At 36.1% G+C, this 21,914-nt stretch overlaps 1 protein-coding gene across 1 annotated transcript in view; it reads left to right on the forward strand.

The window, feature by feature from the left end:
• Positions 1 to 21,914, forward strand: part of AQR (aquarius intron-binding spliceosomal factor) — a 91,510-nt gene that overhangs the window by 64,614 nt on the left and 4,982 nt on the right. Inside the window, exons 25-33 of the mRNA XM_007097623.3 lie at positions 2,194 to 2,329; positions 4,311 to 4,520; positions 6,493 to 6,630; positions 10,180 to 10,251; positions 11,341 to 11,528; positions 12,208 to 12,379; positions 14,543 to 14,713; positions 18,160 to 18,245; positions 19,528 to 19,702. Of these exons, the coding sequence (XP_007097685.1) occupies positions 2,194 to 2,329; positions 4,311 to 4,520; positions 6,493 to 6,630; positions 10,180 to 10,251; positions 11,341 to 11,528; positions 12,208 to 12,379; positions 14,543 to 14,713; positions 18,160 to 18,245; positions 19,528 to 19,702 (1,348 nt within the window). The remainder of the gene's footprint in view (positions 1 to 2,193; positions 2,330 to 4,310; positions 4,521 to 6,492; positions 6,631 to 10,179; positions 10,252 to 11,340; positions 11,529 to 12,207; positions 12,380 to 14,542; positions 14,714 to 18,159; positions 18,246 to 19,527; positions 19,703 to 21,914) is intronic.

A 21,914-nucleotide genomic window follows, 5' to 3' on the forward strand; every position in this document is an offset into this window, starting at 1 on the left:
GCTCACCAAACATTTGTTAGCTTCTAAAAAGTCATAGGGCAAAGAACAACACACACTAAGTTATATTTGGGGCTCTAGATTCTTAATTTTGGATTAGCCAAAGTTACTTCTCTGAATTCTTGCCATGGATATTTCCTCATATTAAACTTACAGAAGTGGGCTAGACTGTAAAATGTAATAATCCAGCATTCAGTGAACATAAAGGTGGTATTATAATTACACTGCAGTAGGGTCTATAGTTTTTTAAAGAATATTAGAACAGAACCGAAGTAAAACTTAAAAAAGGATTTCAGGTAATACCAACTTTCCAAAGAAAATAATAGTTTTTGCTTTCTGATGCACAAGCCAAGCCCTGGCTCTATTAGTAGGTATGTGCTTGCTGCATTGGGCATGTTCTTTCATTTCTCTCCCTTTTTCATAACTAAAAGGAAAAACAGTATCATTTCATAGTAAAAGTAATATCATTTTGCCTAAAGAAAAATTTTCAAACCTTGTGAGATAGAGGAGGAGTGGTCATACATAATTCCACTACTCCAAAACAACTCTTTGGTATTCACCCTTTTAATAATCAGCTGTGATCATGCTATTATTGACAATTGTATACATTGCTTCTTTAAATTAAGACTTTTTTTTTAGTATAGTTTTAGATTTATGGAATAATAGAATAAGTAGTAGTACATAGAATTCCATTGTCTATTTTACATTTAACCCTATATCACAAGAATTTTGGCATTTTATTACAGACTCCTTTATAAGCATCTTCAATTTTTTCCTCATTCCTAAAGTGTTTATTATAGAAAATGCTTTAAGGTCTAGATAAGCAAACTTTCTGAAAAAAGTTACCTGCTGTGATGTTTATATCCTTCTGAGTTGGGAAATTCTTTAAACATAGACTGTGTCTTATAGCCCTTTTATTCTCAATCATTCTTGCTTCCTCAGGTGAATTTCAGCTGTGGAGCATTCAGGAACATGACTTCTTCCTTTGACCAGTCTTTAAAAATGAGAACAGCAGTGTTTACACTATGTTAATTTTTTTTTTTTTTTTTAATAATGTTAAAAGGCTATAGAAGGCACTTTGTTATTGTGGAAAGAGTATGTACAGGTTTTGGGATCCAGTTCTGATACACTGCTTTTTTTCCTTAACTACATACCTCTGGGCCAGATACTTTTCAAATTTCAGTTTTCTTACTCATTTAGCAAATATTTATGAACATAGTAGATTCAGGTGCAATGGTACATGCTGGGACAACAAAGAATGATCAAACATAGTTTTGGGTTTGTTTGTTTTTTGTTTTTAAGTTTTTATTTATTTATTTTGAGAGAGGGGCATGAGTTGAGGAGGGGCAGAGAGAGAATCCCAAGCAGGCTCTGAGCTGTCAGCACAGAGCCCAACTCAGGGCTCCATCTCACGAACCATGAGGTCATGACCTGAGCCAAAATCAAGAGTCAAACACACAACCGACTGAGCCACTGAGGCGCCCCACTCACATACATTTTATTTTATTATTTAAAAAAAATTTTTTTTAATGTTTCTTTATTTTTGAGAGAGAGAGAGAGAGAGAGAGAGAGAGAGAACGCTCGCTAACGGAGGAGGAGCAGAGAGAGAGGGAGACGCAGAATCCGAGGCAGGCTCCGGGCTCTGAGCTGTCAGCACAGAGCCCGATGTAGGGCTCGAATCCATGAACTGTGGGATCATGACCTGAGCCGAAGTCAGACACTTAACTGACCGAGCCACCCAGGCGCCCTCAAATACATTTTAAAATTATTTATCAAAGCTTTTAGAACTAATCTATCTCTATGATAGTGTAAAACAGTGCTATTCAAAGCAGCCATTCCATAAACTATGTATTCTTGGTCTGTGATAAGATGAACTAACACCAGAATACACTGTACTTCTTTGTGAAGGTCTTGTTATGGAGGTGAGGGGAGCAAAAAAGAATGGTGTATTAAGTGGTGCATTTAGTGATGTAGTTGATTTTCCTTCCTCACAGACCACTAACATGTTTGCAGATCAGCACTGATCCAAGAACTACCACTTTTATTAAATAAAAACAGTGTTTTCTACAGTTGTTTTTTTTTTTCTATTTGGCCATTTATGGTTTTTACTATGATTTTCTTAAATATTTTTCTGACAGTCTCCTTGAAAGTCTCTTCTTTATATAATTTTGCTTTTTACTTAATTGAAATTTCTAGGTATGGAAGAGTTAATTATGTCCTGGCTCGAAGAATAGAACTTTTAGAAGAAGTCAAACGCTTGCAAAAGAGTCTAGGGGTTCCAGGAGATGCTTCATATACTTGTGAAACTGCAGGCTATTTCTTCTTATATCAGGTAGGAGATTAAGAGTTTTTAAATCATATGGTCTTCATTTGGAAACTGGGATAGGTTCTTGAGGTCCTTCCTGAAAGCTTTTTTGTTGAGTAGATTAAAATTTATGCTGTTGTCAAAGCTATATTTGTGAATATTAAGTGTTTGTATTTCCTGTTAACTTCGATTTTCTTGACTAAATGACTGTTTGATGACGCATTCACTGAAAGGCCAGTGTTGCTACTTTTTAATTTTTTTACTTTTTTCTTTCTTGCTATTGACAAATTTTCTAGTCTCTCTTGTTTTCTTTACTGTGGAAAGACAACTAAATATGCTAACTACCCAGTGGTAACAAAGTACAGTTCTGTAACCTACTTTTACTCTTCACGTTAATCAACTAATGAAGAAAAACACATTCTCCTTTCAAATTTACAGAGATATATTATATTTTACAGCCAGTTTCAAAAGTAGGGGTTTAAGTTAAAAATTCTTTTGACTTCAGTGTAAAGGTGTGCTTTTTTTTTTTTTTTTTTTTTTGCTTTTCTTAGGGTTAATTTTTTGGGGTGTGAGAACCATTGAGAAATAGAAAGCTAAATAAAAAATGAACAGAAATAAACCTTAATAATCAGTTGATTTGCTAATAATTTTAAGCAGAGTAAGGCATAATCATATAATGGAGAATTTTGTATAACATTATTTGTTCTTTTTGTATTCATGTTACTCATATATTTTAAGTCTCAACTGTAACATTGAAATTTTAAAATGTATTTGAAAGAATGGGTGTATGTTCATTATAAGTAGACACCCTAACCAGTTCAGTCCATTTAAAATGATCAGATTTCATGGTTCCTTGTGACACAGAGAAGATATACATCATCTTGCAAAGTAGTCTGTCTGCATTAGACTCAGGCAGTTTAGAACTTTGAATAGTGGAATAAAGATCATGCCTAAATGTATATTTGGCACAAAATAAAAATCATTGGGCTCTCAGTGAAAACTACCTTTAAAAGTAGGAGAAATAATCTATACATTTGTGGAGGCTTAGGTAATCGACTTGGGAAAAATTAACAGTACAGATTAACAATTGTAAATTTTTTAAAAAATTAACAGTATAGATTAACAATTTTCAACACGTAAGAATCACAGTGGGAAAGTTATTTTAAGATAAAAACAGAGGAGGGCAAACCATAAGAGACTCTTAAATGCAGAGAACAAAGTGTATTGCAGGAGGGGAGGTGGATGGGAGGATTGGGAAGTTTGTCTCCAGAGATTCTCTCTCAGTAAGAGGTGGCATCCAGGAATCTACATCTTTGTTTTGCCTCTCAGATGTTCTGCCTAAGAACCACACTTGGAGAAACCCTGAAGTTGTAAACATAAAAGGCTAGGAGAATTACCAAAATTGAGATAGAGCGGGAACTGCATGGTAGCGGCATAGTACAACATACCAGGATATAATCGAGCTCTATCACAAAGTCATAAAATGAGTTTTCAGATACATACTCAGTTTAACAGAAGTTCATTGTAAATGTACAAAAGAGGATTGGAAAAATTATTAGGGTCTGGGAGAAGGGTTGGAAATGCCAAATTTACTTAAATGGTGCTAAAGTGGGACTTCCCATATATGGAGAGAAACTGAGATGAAAAAATAAAAAATTTCTTTGTTTAGGAGTTGTTTTGTTTTGTTTTTTAAGCGTCAGTAATACTGTTTTGAGTATCCATGGAGAGTCTGAAATGTCTAAGATCAAAAAGTCCCATGAGATGACCCTGAGGTTCTTTCTAGCTTTTACATTTTTATTAAAGAACCTTTTTCTTAAAGGTCACTTTTATAAAAGAAGGGCAGTCTGTCAGTGACTCAGATAAGAAATAGTCCTGTTGGGTCAAGGACTGCTTTTTTTTTTTCTTTCCCTTAGCAAGTCTTTATTTTTATTAGATATCTCTTTTATTTTATCATTTAAAGTATAATAACTAGCTGAGAAATTTGAAGTCAAGTCCCTTTTTTTTATAGGTCATGTCTCGTTGGGAAGAATATATCAGCAAAGTGAAAAATAAAGGTAATACACTGCCAGATGTCACGGAAGTCTCCACTTTCTTCCCTTTTCATGAATACTTTGCAAATGCCCCTCAACCCATTTTTAAAGGCCGATCTTATGAAGAAGACATGGAAATTGCTGAAGGATGTTTCAGGCACATTAAGAAAATCTTTACTCAGCTTGAGGTAAGGATTCTCAAGTTTTTTTTTAACTTTCCTTTTAAGGTTTTGAGTTTAGTTGGGTTTCGGGTTTTGTTTTTAATGAAGTAAATGTGGAATATTCACATGTTACAAACCAGATTGTTACTTTTAAGTGAGATTATTGAAAACATTCATAGGGGTGCCTGGGTGGCTCAGTCAGTTAAGTTTCTGACTCTTGATTTCAGCTCAGGTCATGATCTTATGGTTTGTGGGATGAAGCCCCGCATCGGGCTCTGTGCTGACAGCACAGAGCCTGCTTGGGATTCTCCCTTTTCCTCCCTCTCTGCCCCTCCCCTGCTCGTGAGCTTGCTCTCTCTCTCTCTCTCTCTCTCTCTCTCAAAATAAATTATCCCTTAACAAAAAAGAAAAAGAAAACATTTATAGTTTTAGTTCAAGAAGTGAGTAAAAATTAAGATATGAATTGAATCCCCATTATTTTTACTTTTCTCGTGTAAAAGTCTTCTAATTTAAGAAAGGAATGCTTCCCTCAGGAGATTCAATAGTGTTTCTTTGAATTAGAATCTGAGACTGCCACATGGCCAAAAGGCATGTTCTTTATGCCTTCTGACCAGTGGCAAAAAGTGAGGTTGCTTTGTTAGCCAGGTTGATTTATGTTGAGTATTAAGGTAAAATAAGAGAAAAATATGTCTGGAATCCAGGCACCTATACCAGCCCCCTTGTGCTTCCTACTTTTCTCATTCCCTATGGAAAACATCATTTGAAGACTATAGCATAAAGGGATCACATTCAAGCTCACATTCCTCAGTAGGATGATTCAGGATTATTCCAGGTAAAGGAGCAGTGGCTTTGTTTTATTTGTACCTTTTAGATACAAATACTCTTCTTCCTAGAAGAGTATCTGGCACATAGTATATGTTTAGTAAATATGTATGAGTAGGTCGATGGATGGGTGGATGGACAGGAGGTACAAAATAATAAATATACAGTATAATAATAAATTTTAGGAACCTATGAAACAATATTAGAGTATGCTTATGATTACATAAACAGAAAGTAAAAGGAAAAAATATACTTAATTCATAATAGTAGGTGTCTTGGGAGAGGGTGGGAGAGATTTAAATAGCATACCTCTCCTGTACCTGTATTGTTTTAATTATTTAAAAAACAAACATGTTCAAAATGTCGGAAGTAAGTATGACATAATGTTCAGATTTTAAAAACTTTGTATTAGGTACTCTGCTTGAGCTTGTTTGCTCCTCACTCAGCATCTGCTGTCCATCCTCTACGCTGCTCTGTGGGGGATCCTCTGCCATGGTCAGAGGTGGGGCTGATCCTGCCCTCCCTTATCAGCTGACTTCTGGCTCGGTTCAGCCAATAAAAATGTGGCAGAAAAAGAGAAGCTAGGATATTTCTCCACCAGCTGCCTTGGATTTCATCTCTTCCATGGCTCCAGTTTCAGTTGGCCTGGCTCACTATGATTGTTCTGAATTATTCTGGTACCCCAGTCCCTGGGCTCTGACAACACTGCCTCCTTCCCTTGTCTATCCTAGCCTAGGAATGGTCAGATTCTACAATGGTTCGTACTATTGCTAATCTCTGGGTTACTTCGACCATTCCCTGACTGGCTTCTCTCACCTGTGAAACCAGACCCCTGCGTTCAATTCCCTTTGTTATGAATACTTGAAATAGTTTTCATGGAGGGACCTTGAGTAAAATAAATAATGAGATAGATGTTTTATTCAGTAATCTTATTGATACAGTAAATATTTTACATTATACAAAAACAGCCTAAATTATAGCTTGAATATCAGTTATTATTTGAACACAATTAGTATCTAATTAATAATGAATAAAATTATGATTCATTAGGCTTAGTTTGTGATTTATTTATATTAGCTCATCAAGAATTAATTCTGATAAACTGGATTGTAGGAATGTATGCATAAAATGTGTTTATCTTCCTAACATAGTCTCTCACTGACTCCCACTCCCATAGGAATTCAGAGCTTCTGAACTGCTTCGAAGTGGACTGGACAGATCTAAATACCTTTTGGTGAAAGAAGCCAAAATCATTGCTATGACCTGTACTCATGCTGCCTTAAAACGACATGATTTAGTCAAGCTAGGTTTCAAGGTAGAGACTTAGTTCCTTAGTTCATCATCTGTTCAGTTGTTAGTGTTTTCTTTCCTCTCCTTTCTTTTCCTTTTTCCCCTTTCCTTTCTTTTACCTACGCCATTTTCCTTGGAGATTGCTTACCTCTGACTGAAGTTCACACTCAAAATTACTTAAAAACGTCTCTTCTGAAAATGATGATAACCTCGGATGTTTACATGATTAGTGTACTCTAAATCTAATTTTTCGAAGTCTACTTATTGGACCTATGGCCACTAAATAACATTATGACCATGATCGTCTAACTAAATTCTAATGTCTGTTAAGGTAAATTCATCTGTTTTCACTATGTTAAAAAATCTCCAAACAGAACTAAAACCTATAAAAATAACATTTGACAATGTTTTTCACCTATTAGACATTTATATGCTTGCATTATTCATGTTTTGAGTACACATTCACTCCCAGTTATTTGTTCATTCAGTAGACGAAAAGCTTTCCATATAAGGATATGGGATCCTCATTTAGATTGTAGGATGAGCTATTAAAATGATTTCATCATATGATAAAAGACAGAGTTAATGGGCACCATAGCCTGATAGCCTATGACTCATTTAAAGTAGAATGTAATAAATGAGCAGTAAATTTGAATCTGCAGGCTCTTTGTGACTTTGCTAGTGATACAGGCCTAAACTCTGATTTTAATGCAAATCATTTCACTTCTCTGAAACTGGTTTATCTGTTGTTTAAAATTAGGGTTTGTGTACTGGTTTGAATTCAAGGTTAGCAAGGCATTTGTTGTTAATGAAAGTAACTGAGAAATTTTAAATGTTGTGAGCTCACTGGAAGGTAAGTGCTAAAAAAATTCAAGGTGATAGAAGAGTTGCTATCTTGGATGAAAAGGTTCCTCAGCTGCAAGGTAACACAAGTACGATAAATTATGAAAAGGTACTGTGAACTTACACGAGTGGTGTGAATTTACCCTTTTGCAAATTATTAGTGAGAATTTTTCACCTAAATATTTTGTTTCTGGGACTGACATTATATACTTGGGGCGCCTGGGTGGCTTTTTGTTGAGTGTCCGACTCTTGCATGATCTCACGTTCCGTGGGTTCAAGCCCGGCATGGGCTGTGCGCTGACAGGGCAGAACTTTCTTGAGAACACTCTCCCTCTGTCTCTGCCCCTCCTGCACGCTCCCTCTCTCTCTCAAAATAAATAAATAATTGTTAAAATAAATAAAATATGCTTTATTTGATATTAAATACTATCAGTTTAATAACAAGGGAAATGGTGCAAAATCATAAATAACATTTTATGGTGTCATGCAGCTTTTCATATGCACGTTCTAAAAAGCATTACTTGTAGCTTATCAAATTTTCATTAATCATTTATTTAATTGTGCTATTCGTATGTAGTTAGCATGAGTGCTAATAGTATTCCTTACATTTTTTTATATTTTCAATTTTGAAGTTTTATTTTTATCAAACTTAAACACCTGCATGTGGTTTAAACATTTAAAAACCTTATAGAGCTACTTAACATTAAGAAAGGTCAGTCCCTTACTCCCCTGATAATCAACCATTCTTTCAACTCTTTTAGTATTTCCTTTCTTCTTTCCCTTTTAGACTTTGTCATTTGACCTTGTGCTGCCCCCACGGGGACATGCATGCACAGTCATATGCTCTCTTCCTGCCTTAATATGCCCAATACGGTTATGTCATAATCTTGCTTGGTGATTAAAATCGTCTTTTACAAAGTATAATCTATAGATACGTTTTTGGTAAGTTAAATTGCATTAGATTTTCAGTTATTTTTCAGAAAGCAGGCTCTTTAAAACATCTTTGAGCTGCTCCCACTCTTTTTCATATCATGTCTATTATCCTGAGAGTCCATGCAGAGACTTGTGAGAAAATGTGGCTCTTAGAACTCCTCCTAAGCTCCTACAGGGATGACCTAATTAATCCTTGCAATAGGGAAATTCAGCATCAGATAGAGCTAGAGAAGACACCCATCTACATGCCTAACCCTTTAGTCATTTTCAGTAGAAAACCATATATAATTGAACCTTAACTTTCATCATTGGATATCCAATGGAAATTCATCTTAGCTACTTATCTTGGACAAACAAATAGGTACAAGCGGAGTTTGGTAAAAATTAATAGCACAGAAATTATAGTACTGTATATATAAACAATACAATCCATTTAAAAGCAGAGGGTTAGTTAATCATTAAGAGTAAATATATGTTCCTACCTTCTGCCTCTCTAGAAAACAGACTAAGAGGAGAAAACTTTAAAAACACACAAAAAAAGGAACTCTACTTTGTATTTAGTGAGATTCTCAAAGAAGGTATTTTACCAATAAGACAAGGAAGGGGATGTCACACTAACAATCAGAATTAGAAGTGGAGGGGAAGGAAAGCATGTCGAGAATAGATCTAGCAGATAATTGGGCAGATGGAAGTAATCATGAAAGAAAGAAGGAAAATTCCTTATGTTGGAGAAAGACTAGATTTTTCATTATTTTATAAGTGTGCAGTACTTGGCGTTACCAGAAACTGGGCTAGTGGAAGGATACAGATACCAAACAAGTAAATATACAGATAGAATTACAAATCGTGATGTGCTGTGAGACAAATGGACAGAGTTCTGTGAAATCAGTTTTAGATTTGGAGGTGAGAGAAGACCTGGATAAAGTGGGTTTTAAGCTGGTACTTTAAGAATAAGAAAAAGCCAAGCAAACAAAAAAATGAGAGAATAGTATTACAGAGGGCCTGAAGTCAGAACATTTTGCCATTTCTAAGAAAATGAAATAGGTCAACATGGTTAAAGTGTGTAATTAGTAAGGAGAAGGGTAGGAGAGGAAGACAGAGACCAAATTGAATATAGGCCCTTATTAATGCATCTCGTGCAGGCCATGTTCAGGGATTTCTTTCCTAAGACAATTAGAAGCCATTGAAGGATTTGGAACCGGTCGGTGACATGATCTGATGCCTGTTGTATCAGTGGTTTATGAGAGGCAAGCCAGGAAGGGGAAGGGCTAGTAAAGAGATTTCTGGCAATAGAGAAGTGGCTTGGATTTCAGTGGTCGTGGTGGTAGAAATGGAGAGGGAGTTTTGAAGATAAAATTTCATGCTTTGGTGACAAATTGCCAGGGATACAACAGAGGTGGATTATCATGTGCTTGGTAGAATTCATAAGGGAAAAATAAATGCTCCCAAATACTACCTAGGGTAAGAGTATCAATGGAAATGACCTCATATATAATCATAATTTGATTCTTGCTTATGTAGAACTTAAAGAACAGAATTGAAAATAACTTAAGTTGATGGGCAATGCAAGAAATGATCTGTGAGATCTCCTCAAGGTAGTTGTTTATTTAGAGGATTTCCCTGAGGTCTAAGACTTGAACTAGAAAACCAGGGGCATCATGTTTGAATAATTTGTATGATGTTATTTTTGTCTAATATTATTTGGGGGTTTTTTGGCTAGTTGTTACAGTTATGGTGGTAGTTGTTTAGATTTCAAGCTGCCTTTTTGACAAGATTTCCTTTTTTCTCCCTTTCTCAGTATGACAACATTTTAATGGAAGAGGCTGCGCAGATTCTGGAGATAGAAACTTTTATACCTCTTCTTCTACAGGTAGGAGGAGACTGAGGTCTGAAACAAAGAAAGTAGAGTTTGAAGAATTCCGGGGGGCAGTGTCAAAAAGCTACACAGTTTTGGGGTGCTAATTGCCATAATTACATATTCTCTTTAACTTCATTATGGTTGCTAATCTATTTTAAGCCTGTAAACTTCCTTTAATCTGTTCAGTGGTTATTTAGTAGTTTGTTTTGTTTCCGGGAGTACTATTTAAAAATTCATAGTTTATCTTTAAGTTTTGAAAAGGCTTAGTAATTTTAATCAGGAAAATTACGTTGTTATGCAGTTTGGAGGGTAGATGAGCTATTTTTTCATTTCTTTTGTTAGAGTTGTTTCTAGAATTGTTTTTGATGTTCACTGAGTACATTGCTTTTCTTTATTTTATGCCTAAATTTTTTTAGCCAACTGATGATGTTTAAGAATGTTTCTTACTGTACCATAGTCTTTACTATGGAAGAATTAAAAACAAAATGTGGAATCCCAGTTTAAGAATAAAGACTGCTTTAATTCATAGATAAATTGGGTTCTAAAAGTTGTTTTATAAGCCAAATTATTTTGGACTTGGAATGCATTTTGTCAGGGTATGTTTCAAGGAACAAGGAGAGCTATAAAGCAGGAAATGGAAGTAATACTGTGGGAAATATTAAAGACATAATTTTTACTGCTTTGGAGGTTTTCAGAACTGGTTCTCAGCGTAATTGTGATATGAGGTGTCTACTCTGACATCCTTCCATTTCCATGTTTGGGCATCTGTTTCTTTCTGTGTACCCTTTGCTTAATTCTGACCAGAGTCTTCCAGACCTCTTTGGATTGCCCTACCTGGTAAAGCAGAGTTAATTTCATGCTTGCCCTCTCAATCCTTCCACCCTCCCTCACCCACTGTGAGCCACGAGGGTGATGGCACCTGTTTGTGGCTCACAAGTCATTCTGTACATTTGCCAGATGTCTCTCTGTGGAGCTGGTGAATGAGAGTTAGTAAGCTAATAAAGCTGTTTTGTAAATAGGACTCTTGTATGATAAATTGGAGACTAATAGGATAATATATTAATCAGAGTATTTTGTCATCTCCTCACTTTTCATTTCTAGAATCCTCAAGATGGTTTTAGCCGACTGAAACGCTGGATTATGATTGGTGATCATCACCAGTTACCTCCAGTCATTAAGAATATGGCCTTTCAGAAGTATTCAAATATGGAGCAGTCTCTGTTCACTCGCTTTGTCCGTGTTGGAGTTCCTACTGTGGACCTTGATGCTCAAGGGCGAGCCAGAGCAAGGTAAAGGAGCCTTAAGTATTCCCTGTTTAAGGACCCCTGTTCCGTAATCCAAGTATTTGATAGCATATTCTGTAGAGACTCTAGTATTCCCAGCTGTCTAGGAACTTGGCGTCTACAAATCTGAAAGTGCCTGTATTGCCTTTTGCGTGGTATGTGAACTGAGTAATTTCCTGCACTTCGTTCACTAAGATTAATGTATGTGATTTGCGAACTGAGGACTTCTTTTCTCTGTCACTTTCACTGTCTTTATGCCCCCAGAAGATATACAGTTAATATCATTTTGAAATCTAAAGCAAAAGGTAAACGAGGAAAACACACCAGTTCTTATTTATATTGAGTATATAGGCCCCATCTCATAATTACCTCAAAATATTCCTCAAGTTACAGGCTCTTCCCTGATTTTTTTTCCTGGTTTTTTAATTTAAGGATTAAAGATAACATTTACCTCAGAGTACACAATAGAGCTTCATCTCTATAGTATCATCAAGTCTTCTGACCTTTGGTTGCTTGAAGCAGGGAGGCAAAGTTGAAAAAGCATCATTGCTAAAACGATGAGAGCAAAATGGTTAACATGAGAATTAAAAGGAACAGCACAGTTCCTTAGGAACCCCCTTATGTATATTAGAAGATTTTACATTATTAACGTTTCCTGTTTGGGGTGGGATTTGTCTTTCGGAAGCTTGTGTAACCTCTACAACTGGCGATACAAGAATCTGGGAAACTTACCCCACGTACAGCTCTTGCCGGAGTTTAGTACAGCAAATGCCGGCTTGCTTTATGACTTCCAGCTCATCAATGTGGAAGATTTTCAAGGAGTGGGAGAGTCTGAACCTAATCCTTATTTTTATCAGGTAAGAAAAAACATAAAATTTTTAGGTTTATTTTGCATTTGCCTAGCTGAATTACTACCTAAATCAGTGATACCGAACCATTTGGCTAGCCATTGAAAAAAGGAAAACTAGGTCCCTGCCTCATACACAACACAAAAATTTTCAATTTCAGATAAAGATACATCAAAGAAAAAAAAGTATAAACACACTAGAAAGAAGAAAATACTGATGAATACGTAACGTTGGGATGAGAAAGGCCTTAAACTCGTTACCAAAAGTAGACGTCATAAAGAAAAATATTGATTGGAGATAAAATTTATTTTTAAGATTTAACAAATTGTGGATTTGAATTCTGAACATACATACAGAACTCCTATAAGTCACCTTTTAAAATAATCAACACCCAAACAGACAAAGGCAGTAAGGACAAGAATATTGTGTTTCACGCAAAAAAAGAGATTCGTAGCAGCTATAAGTTACCGGACGGTATTTTCACCTCCAGTAATACTCAGCATGGAGTTGGTTTGCGGAAATTCTATACTCTTGCAATGCTAGTAGGAAAACAGTTTGGTGAACTGTCAGTATGTATTAAAAGCAGTGTTCTCACTCTAAGGAATTTATCCTAAAAAATTATTGGACAAGTTTGCAAAGACTTATATGCTAAAATATCTATCATATCTTTTTTCTTTTACTGCATAGTATTTTAGAAAAGAGAAACAACCTAAATATCAGTGGGGAGTAATTACATTATTACCTATTTCATATAATGAAATAATGAATAGGCATTGAGAATCCTAAGATTATAACTTTGTTTACTGACAGGGAAAATGTTTATGCTATATTAAATGAAAAAAAGTCAGGTTTCAAAATACGTTGTATAGGATCCCATTTTATTTTTATTTTTATTTATTTATTTTTTTAAGTGATAGTAATTGTTTTTTAATGTTTATTTATTTTTGAGAGAAAGACAGAGCATGAGCAGGGGAGGGGCAGAGAGAGAGAGAGGGAGACACAGAAACCGAAGCAGGCTCCCGGCTCTGAGCTGCCAGCACAGAGCTTGACCCAGGGCTCCAACCCTTGAACCAATAGATCATGACGTGAGCCGAAGTCAGGTGCTCAACCCACTGAGCCACCCAGGCGCACCCCCCCCCCATTTTATTTTTAAAGAGGATCAACAAAACATAGGAGTGTATACAGATAATCTATATTAAAGATCCAGCAGCATATACATCAAAAGATTTTACCTATGTTAGAGCTGATGTTTAGATAAATGTAGTTACTATCAGTACAGACAACAGATTTACAGTCATGTAGCTTTTCTTCCCTCCTGTCTTCCAAAGAACTAGAAAAGTTAAATGAAAGAGGTAACTCAAGCTGTGAGTGTAACCCAGAATCAGAATATAAATGATTTTTCTGAAGGTCTTCCAGAATTTTCCTTTTGCCTTTACATGAAACCCAGCTTCCAGCTTCTTGTCTTTCTCTTTTGATTTTCATGTTGTGTTTTATGTTCTCATTTTACTTTTTTCTGTCTTCTAATGCTTTTGATTTAGTCGCTACTGAACTGGACAAAGCTTTGGGTTCGCTTCCTCGCTTTCAGGTTCAGCTTAGCATAAATGTAAGCCAGACTGACCAATTTGAGGCCGCATTCTCTGCTCACTTTAAAGTGGTCTGGTAGAGATGGCAACCATAAGAAGAGACCAAACATAAAACACACAAGGAAATACTAAGGAAAAAGGAGAAAACATTGCACCCCAATTGAGAGTCCACTGCTATTAGACTGGATTTTTCTGCTGGCTTCTTAGATGGTTACCTTGCTCCTTTGTGTTACTATTTCATTCATACCTACAGTTGCAGTGTATTGTAGCAGAATATTATTGATCTTTATTATGATTGTGGTGGTCCCAGAAATATTAAGCCGTTAAGTTGGTAAATTATTTTATGATTATTCCATATATCACTGATATATTCCAAATATCAAAGAGAAATAATTACCATATACTCTTTATTTATCATTATTAATCTAGGATAGAATTATCTCTCAGTTTTACAGAAGGTGTTCAGTTATCCAAGTTAATGTCACTTCTTGAATTGTAATAAATCAACAGTTGTGCCAGTTTGCCATTCTCTCTGAAACACTGAAATGAAAGGAAGTAAAGACATAATCTGTTTATGTTTACATTACAGAATCTTGGAGAAGCAGAATATGTAGTGGCACTTTTTATGTACATGTGTTTACTTGGTTACCCTGCTGACAAGATCAGTATTCTAACAACATATAATGGGCAAAAGCATCTTATTCGTGACATCATCAATAGACGATGTGGAAGCAATCCATTGATTGGAAGACCAAATAAGGTAATTTTATGAATATTATATGTTCTCTTATTCATCATGTTGGCAAGTGGAAAAATTTGTATTTATTATGAGTTATTTATGTTCTACTTTGTCTCTTTGCTATCTCCTTTCATGATGTGAGAAAATGAAATAATAGGAACTATAAATAATTCTTTGGCAGTCCTAGCTGAGATTGTTGTTGGTTTACTGTGAACTTCTGTCTCAGCTATCACATTAAAGACTTTTGTTGGTGATAATCAGAAGTAAATGATCCTGAAACTTTTTGTTGGTAAAATGAAGGATAATGAAATGACATTATTTATGTACCGTTATAATAGAAATAGAAATTATAGAACTTTTTAGCAACGTGGATGGAACTGGAGAGTGTTATGCTAAGTGAAATAAGCCATACAGAGAAAGACAGATACCATATGTTTTCACTCTTATATGGATCGTGAGAAACTTAACAAACCCATGGGGGAGGGGAAGGAAAAAAAAAGAGGTTAGAGTGGGAGAGAGAGCCAAAGCATAAGAAACTCTTAAAAACAGAACAAACTGAGGGTTGATGGGGGGTGGGAGGGAGGGGAGGGTGGGTGATGGGTATTGAAGAGGGCATTTTTTGGGATGAGCACTGGGTGTTATATGGAAACCAATTTGACAATAAATTTCATAAAAAAAAAACATTTTGACAAATTGCATTTCATCAAAATTGAAACCTTCAAAAAGGAAAAAAGAAATTATAGAACTTTTTATTTTGTTATTTTGCAAAGGTATAATTTGTACTGCTTTTTACTGTATGTGTGTGGGAGAGTGTTTTTTCTTGAGAATCAGAGAAGATTGTAAAGTACCATCAGACCTGACAATTATTTTTATACTTTTTAAGTTTTTTATGTGGCATGGAGTAATATCAAATAAATATGAAGACACTTGATTATATCAATAAAGGGCTGAAAGTTAAGGATAACAAATATATTACTAATGATGAAATTAAGACCTTGGTTGTAAACATGGCTATATCAAAGTGCTCTCACTTTTTCTTGGAAATCATCCAAGAGTAACAGGAAAATGGAAGAAGACAAACTCCATTGTTAGGGAGATGACATAGATCAGGTGACCAAGAACAGAAAGAAAATGTGGGAAGAAGAGAATTTAGGGGACCAGTCTTGAAAGCACTTTCTGAAGGTGAGTGGCACACTCTGAAGTGTAAGAGCCACCTTCTTATTACTCAACAATAGATGTGGGAATTAGAAGTGTTCCTGGTCCCAGATTGGTTCAAAGAAGCCTTCATGTTCGCCAAAAAGTAGACTCGTCTCTACAGCAGCAGAGGAAATGAGAACCTTCTGTTGTGGAAATGCAGCCTTTAGGAAACTGTCCAGCTCACCCCAGTTTAACCTCTTGCACATAGCTAATCCAAGAAACCCACTTATTCAGTGATGAAAGAGTCAGACAAAGGAACCTAGCACAAAGCATACTGACAAGACGTTTGCCTCAGATAACGCGTTGTCCTGGAACAGATGAAAACATCAAATACATACTTGGCAGTGGATTTTAAAATGCTTAATGAAGTAATCATTTCTGTGAGGGAAGGCTACAAAGCAGAGAAATGGAAGAACTCGGGAAGAGATGAAATGTGAGCTGGAAGAAAATAAAACAAAAACCCGGAAATGGAGACAGTTGAAAAGAGTACAAGGACACACCGGCCACTCCATAAGGAATGTGGAGCGTGGAAGTGAGAAACTAATAGCTTTGAAATACAGAGAGTTGAGAAGTAGAACATCGGTATCCGAGTCCTTTTATTATTTATAACACAAAAGCTTAACTGAAATAATAGAAGAAAGTTACTCTCTCTCACACAAGAAGATGAAAATGGAATGGCTCCAGGGTTGGGTTACAGAAATGACTCCATCATGTCATCAAAGACCAAGATTCATTCCATCCTTCTGCTCTGCCATTCTCAGTGTATGAACCCATTTCTCAGACAAGCTCTCCACATGGTCAGGTTGGGAACACATTTCCAGGGATTATATCCACGTGTAAGAGCAAAGGACTTAAATCCAAAATATAAGAACTCCTGTGACAGTCATTGTTAAATAAAGACAACCCAATACAAAATGGCAAATGAATAGGTACTTCATGCAGGAAGACATAGGAATGGCCCATAAGCACATGAAAAATGCTTACCATCGTTCATTGTCAGGGAAATACAGATTAAAACTACAATGACACACCAAGTAGATTGGCTAAAATTGACGAGGTTGACAGTATACCAAGTGTCGGCAAGGATGTGGAGAAACTGGAACTCTGAATCTGGAACAGTGCTGGTGGATGTGTAAAGTGGCACAGCACCTTTGGAAAACATTTTGACAGTTTCTCGTGAAGTTAAACATACACTTACCATACAACTCAGCAATTTCACTCCTAGATAGTCATTCAAGAGCAATGAAAACATGTTCACAAATCTACTTATACATGAACTGCAGCTTTATTCAAGGTAGCCCCAAACCAAATGCAAACTGCTGCAGCCCCTGTGGAAAACAGTAAGGAGGTTCTTCATAAAATTAAAAATAGATCTACCCTATGATCCAGCAATCGCACTACTGGCTATTTACCCAAAGAATATAAAAACACTATTTCAAAGGGATATATGCACTTAGGTACAATAGCCAAGATACAGAAGCAGCCAAAGTGTCCATGGATTGATGATAAAGAAGATGTGTACACACACATACACACACACAGTGGAATATTACCCATTAAAGAAATAATGAAATCCTGCCATTTGTAGCAACATGGTTGGAACTAGAGAGTACCATGCTAAGGGAAATAAGTCAGAGAAAGACAGATACCATATGATTTCATTCATGTGGAGTTTAAAAAACAAAACAAATGAGCAAAGGAGGGGGAAAAAAGTGTGACAAATTAAGAAACACTTCTAATTATAGAGAACAAACTAATGGTTACCGGAGGGGAGGAGGGTGAGGGAATGGGTTAAATAGATGATAGGGATTAAGGAGTACTCTTGCAGTGGTGAGCACTGCGTGATGTGAAGAATTCTGAAATCACTGTGCTGTACACCATTAAATCCTAAGTGAGAATGCTAGGTTATGTTGCTGGGCATCAAACTGGTATACCAGGTAATAAGATAAACAGGACCTGTGTCCATGGACTTGGGTCGTCTAGTGGGGGAAGACTGTTAATTCTACAGATAGTTACTTCGTTGTCAGCAGAGGTAAAGGTGAGTGCTGTAAGTGTAAATAACATGGGGACATAGTCTAATCTGGTTCCTGAGATTTATTTCATAGTGTTCATCAACTGTTTTTCTCAATTCCAAGTATATGATCATGTTTCTCTTGGGATTATTCTAATGATAAGATTTTTGTGCTGGCATATGATTTAAATGATCTCTCTAAAGTCTTGTTATGGTGCGTTTGAAAAGATACCATATTTTCCATTTTTTTTCTCCCTAGGTGACAACTGTTGACAGATTTCAAGGTCAACAGAATGATTATATTCTTCTTTCTCTAGTACGAACCAGGGCAGTGGGCCATCTGAGGTACATAAGGAAAAATGTTTATATTATTAAACTTTACTATCTGCTCCAATTTTGAACTTCTGTAGCTAAGTGGCTTTAAATTTTTTTAAGTTTAAAGTATAATTAATTGGTATGGCAGCTTTTGGTTTAGCAGCTTTTTGTTGGAGTGTAACAATATCAGATTCTTTATGTAGTTAACTATTGTCATTGCATCTGAATTTTTTGAATCTTTAATATATTTAGTACATTTACTTTTTAATTTTCAGTAGCAGAGACAGAATTTTATTATAAAATCTTAATATATGATGTTTTTTGGAAACAGTGTCAGAAATTAAAAGAGTTAAGAAGGTGGTAAAAATAGTCTTCAGAGTACATTTCTCATTGCATAGGATTTCTGACTTTTTCCTCACACAGTCTTTCAGCCTCACTGTTAGAGGATAAAGGAACCATTTGTTCTCCCAGGATTAAGAATTGTCAAAACAAACAATGATCTATTTTTATCATTTATTGTGATGTATTTATGTGCTAGAGAATTATGGGAATAATACCTTCTTATTACAAAGCAGCCATTTAGTTTTGTGTAAACTTTTATCTCATATAACTTAGTGGCAAAAACTATAATGAGAGTTCATTTTATTATTTTATTTGGTGGATATAAAGAAAAAATTCTCCAAGCTCTCATAATGTTGTCATTTAAGTCAAAATCTGCTTGGAGCTTAGCCCCGCTCATTAGGTTCCATTAGACTGATAACTTTTATGTAAGAGTAAACAAAGATGTAATTTTCAAGAAATTGTTTCAGGATTATTGCATTCTAAAATAGTTTGTTTTTGCTTATTTATAGCTACTGTCTAAATACGGCATCATCATGATTTACGTAATTAAAATGTCTCCAAAACTCACAGTATGAATACATGAATACTGCCTCGTGCAGTCTCCACCTTTTTTTTATTACTGTCTAGTGCTTTTGTCTTTTTCACATTCTTAAGACGTGACTTCTTGTACCATAATACTACTATATCTACTTAGATCTTTTAATCAGTGCATTGGTCGTGATTCCCCCCTCACAAAAACAAAAACATGGAGGTCAGTGATAAAGCATTAACTTTACTCGGTTTAACTAGTCACACGACACTGATTAACTTAATGTTTATTCTATTAAGTTTTTAAGAAGCTTAACTTTTTATTGCCATAGCTGAACAGAAATAATGAGTGGAATATGTTAAAAAAAAAACAAGAAAACAAGCTGCATACTTATGTTATTAATCTTGAACTATGTTAATTAATATTGTTTGTTTTCCAAAGGGATGTCCGTCGCTTGGTGGTGGCCATGTCTAGAGCCAGACTTGGACTGTATATCTTCGCAAGAGTATCCCTCTTCCAAAACTGTTTTGAGCTAACGCCAGCTTTTAGCCAGCTCACTGCCCGTCCACTTCATTTGCATATAATTCCAACAGAACCTTTCCCAACCAGTAGAAAGGTAGGACTCTTTCTTCGCTGTATAGAGCAGTGCTCTCTTACAGATGATCACAGTAGCTAGGAACATCATCACATAGATCATCCGATCACTGGTTTAGAGCACTCCTTACACTGTGGAACTGAATTAGATTATCTGCACAAAATAACAATACATGCTAACATTGAGTACTCACTAGGTACTAGGCAGTGAGTTCTTTACATGCATGATCTCACTTCATCTAATAGTCCTTTTCAGTAAGGTTTCTTATTAACTCCATTTTACATATGAGGAAACTAAGGGTTAGCAAAGTTAAGTAGTTTGGTCATGCATCTCATAGATGGAGAATCCAAGATTTGAAAACCCAGGCAGTGTAACTCCAGAATCCTCCTTGTTAATCACTGTACTGTACTGCCTCTCTTCAGCTTTTTAAGGAGAACTTAAGTAATTACTTGATAACAGAGTAATAAATGGTTTAGCTCTTGAGAACCCTTTCTTACCTACATTTTTGGAGAATGTCAGAGGGAATAGCACATACACTTAACAAAGGACATGCTCAGAAATGTCATTGCCTCCTCATCGCTGCTACCATTGTTAAACCTCTCATCTTTGCTCCCCTTTTCCACCCCCACCCCAAAAGGTGACCAGTCCCTTTAATTTCTGGTTTATGCTTCCTACATTCCTTTTGCATAAAGGAGCAAATAACCTGATTATTTTTTTATATTGTTTTCTTTCTTACATAAAGGTTAGCATACTCATTAATCTTTAGGTTGTCACTTTTGAGCTTTGCATTTTTCATTTAATGCAATGTCTTAGAGATCCATTTGGGTTTTAAATAAAGCTGTTTTCAATGTTCACAGTACACCTATTTGCCCCCCCTACTCCCCCTTTTGAAGAAAAGATTAAATGCTGTGTGTTTGTTTTATAATAAGGCTGAGTACTTTTTTTTTTAACTGCATTTTTTTTTTTAAAGCAATGCTTCTGTAGAGGAATAGAAGGATGAGGGTGGAATGATATGAGGGGGTGGAGTCATGTAAAGCCTTGAATGTCAGCCTCTGAAGTCTGGACACAATCCTATGGCTCTGAACTTCTCATTCTTTTGTGGGCTGATTATTAAACAGGCAGATTCCTAACACAAGGTCTGAGGCAGTCTTTTTATCCAAAGGCTGCAGGGACACACCTGGAGACACGTGGAGGAGATCAGGCAGTACCAATGAACAGAAGGCTTAAAAACTAGTGCCTTACCCAACACCATGGAGTCAAGCCCTTGGGGGACTACCTGAGAGCATCTCCCCACCTTCTGCTCAAGAGATCAGTGTTGGAGCCAGGCGGGGCTGTGCCGCTAGTGCTGTGTCTCAGAAGAGGCAGCTCCCAGCAGAGCCACCAGAAAATAAGCAAACAAACAAAAACAAAACAAACAAAAAGCCTTCCATGTTGTAAAGGTAGTATTTCATAGTTGTAACGGCATGGCGGTCTTGGCACACCGAAGTGGTAACCATTGCAGAAAGTGACCATTATCAAAAGAACACCTACTTACATGTAATACTACCATCCTGCCTAATTCTGAGAAATACCATTTAATACACTTCATATTTCTGATGTTACATGCCTTAATTTGTTACTTTATGGTAAAATTTTTTACCTTTATAGTCTTCTGAATTGCTTCTACAGTGAGAAAGGGTGAGACTTTATAAAATATTTTAGAGTTGACTATAAATAGGAAAGTTGTTCATCTTTATTCTAGGATGGTTTAGGAAGAAATGCACATTTTTTATTGTCTTCATTCATGCTTTACCACTTTAGAGCAGTGTTTCTCAGATTTTTGTGGGAAACGACTGCATCAGAATCACCTCATTCTGTGTCAGACTTACTGAATCTGGGATTCCCACAATTTAAGTCTCCCCCAAAGAGTTCTTAGATACCACAAAATTTGCACTTTAGACTAGCATTTGACCATATGCTTTATTAGGGAAAAATTTCTTGAATATTCCCCCTTATGACTAACAAGTCTATATATTTTTTTTTTTTTTCAACGTTTTTTATTTATTTTTGGGACAGAGAGAGACAGAGCATGAACGGGGGAGGGGCAGAGAGAGAGGGAGACACAGAATCGGAAACAGGCTCCAGGCTCCGAGCCATCAGCCCAGAGCCTGACGCGGGGCTCAAACTCACGGACCGCGAGATCGTGACCTGGCTGAAGTCGGACGCTTAACCGACTGTGCCACCCAGGCGCCCC

Source organism: Panthera tigris, chromosome B3 (assembly GCF_018350195.1).
Source record: "Panthera tigris isolate Pti1 chromosome B3, P.tigris_Pti1_mat1.1, whole genome shotgun sequence".
In the NCBI taxonomy this organism is placed as follows: domain Eukaryota; kingdom Metazoa; phylum Chordata; class Mammalia; order Carnivora; family Felidae; genus Panthera; species Panthera tigris.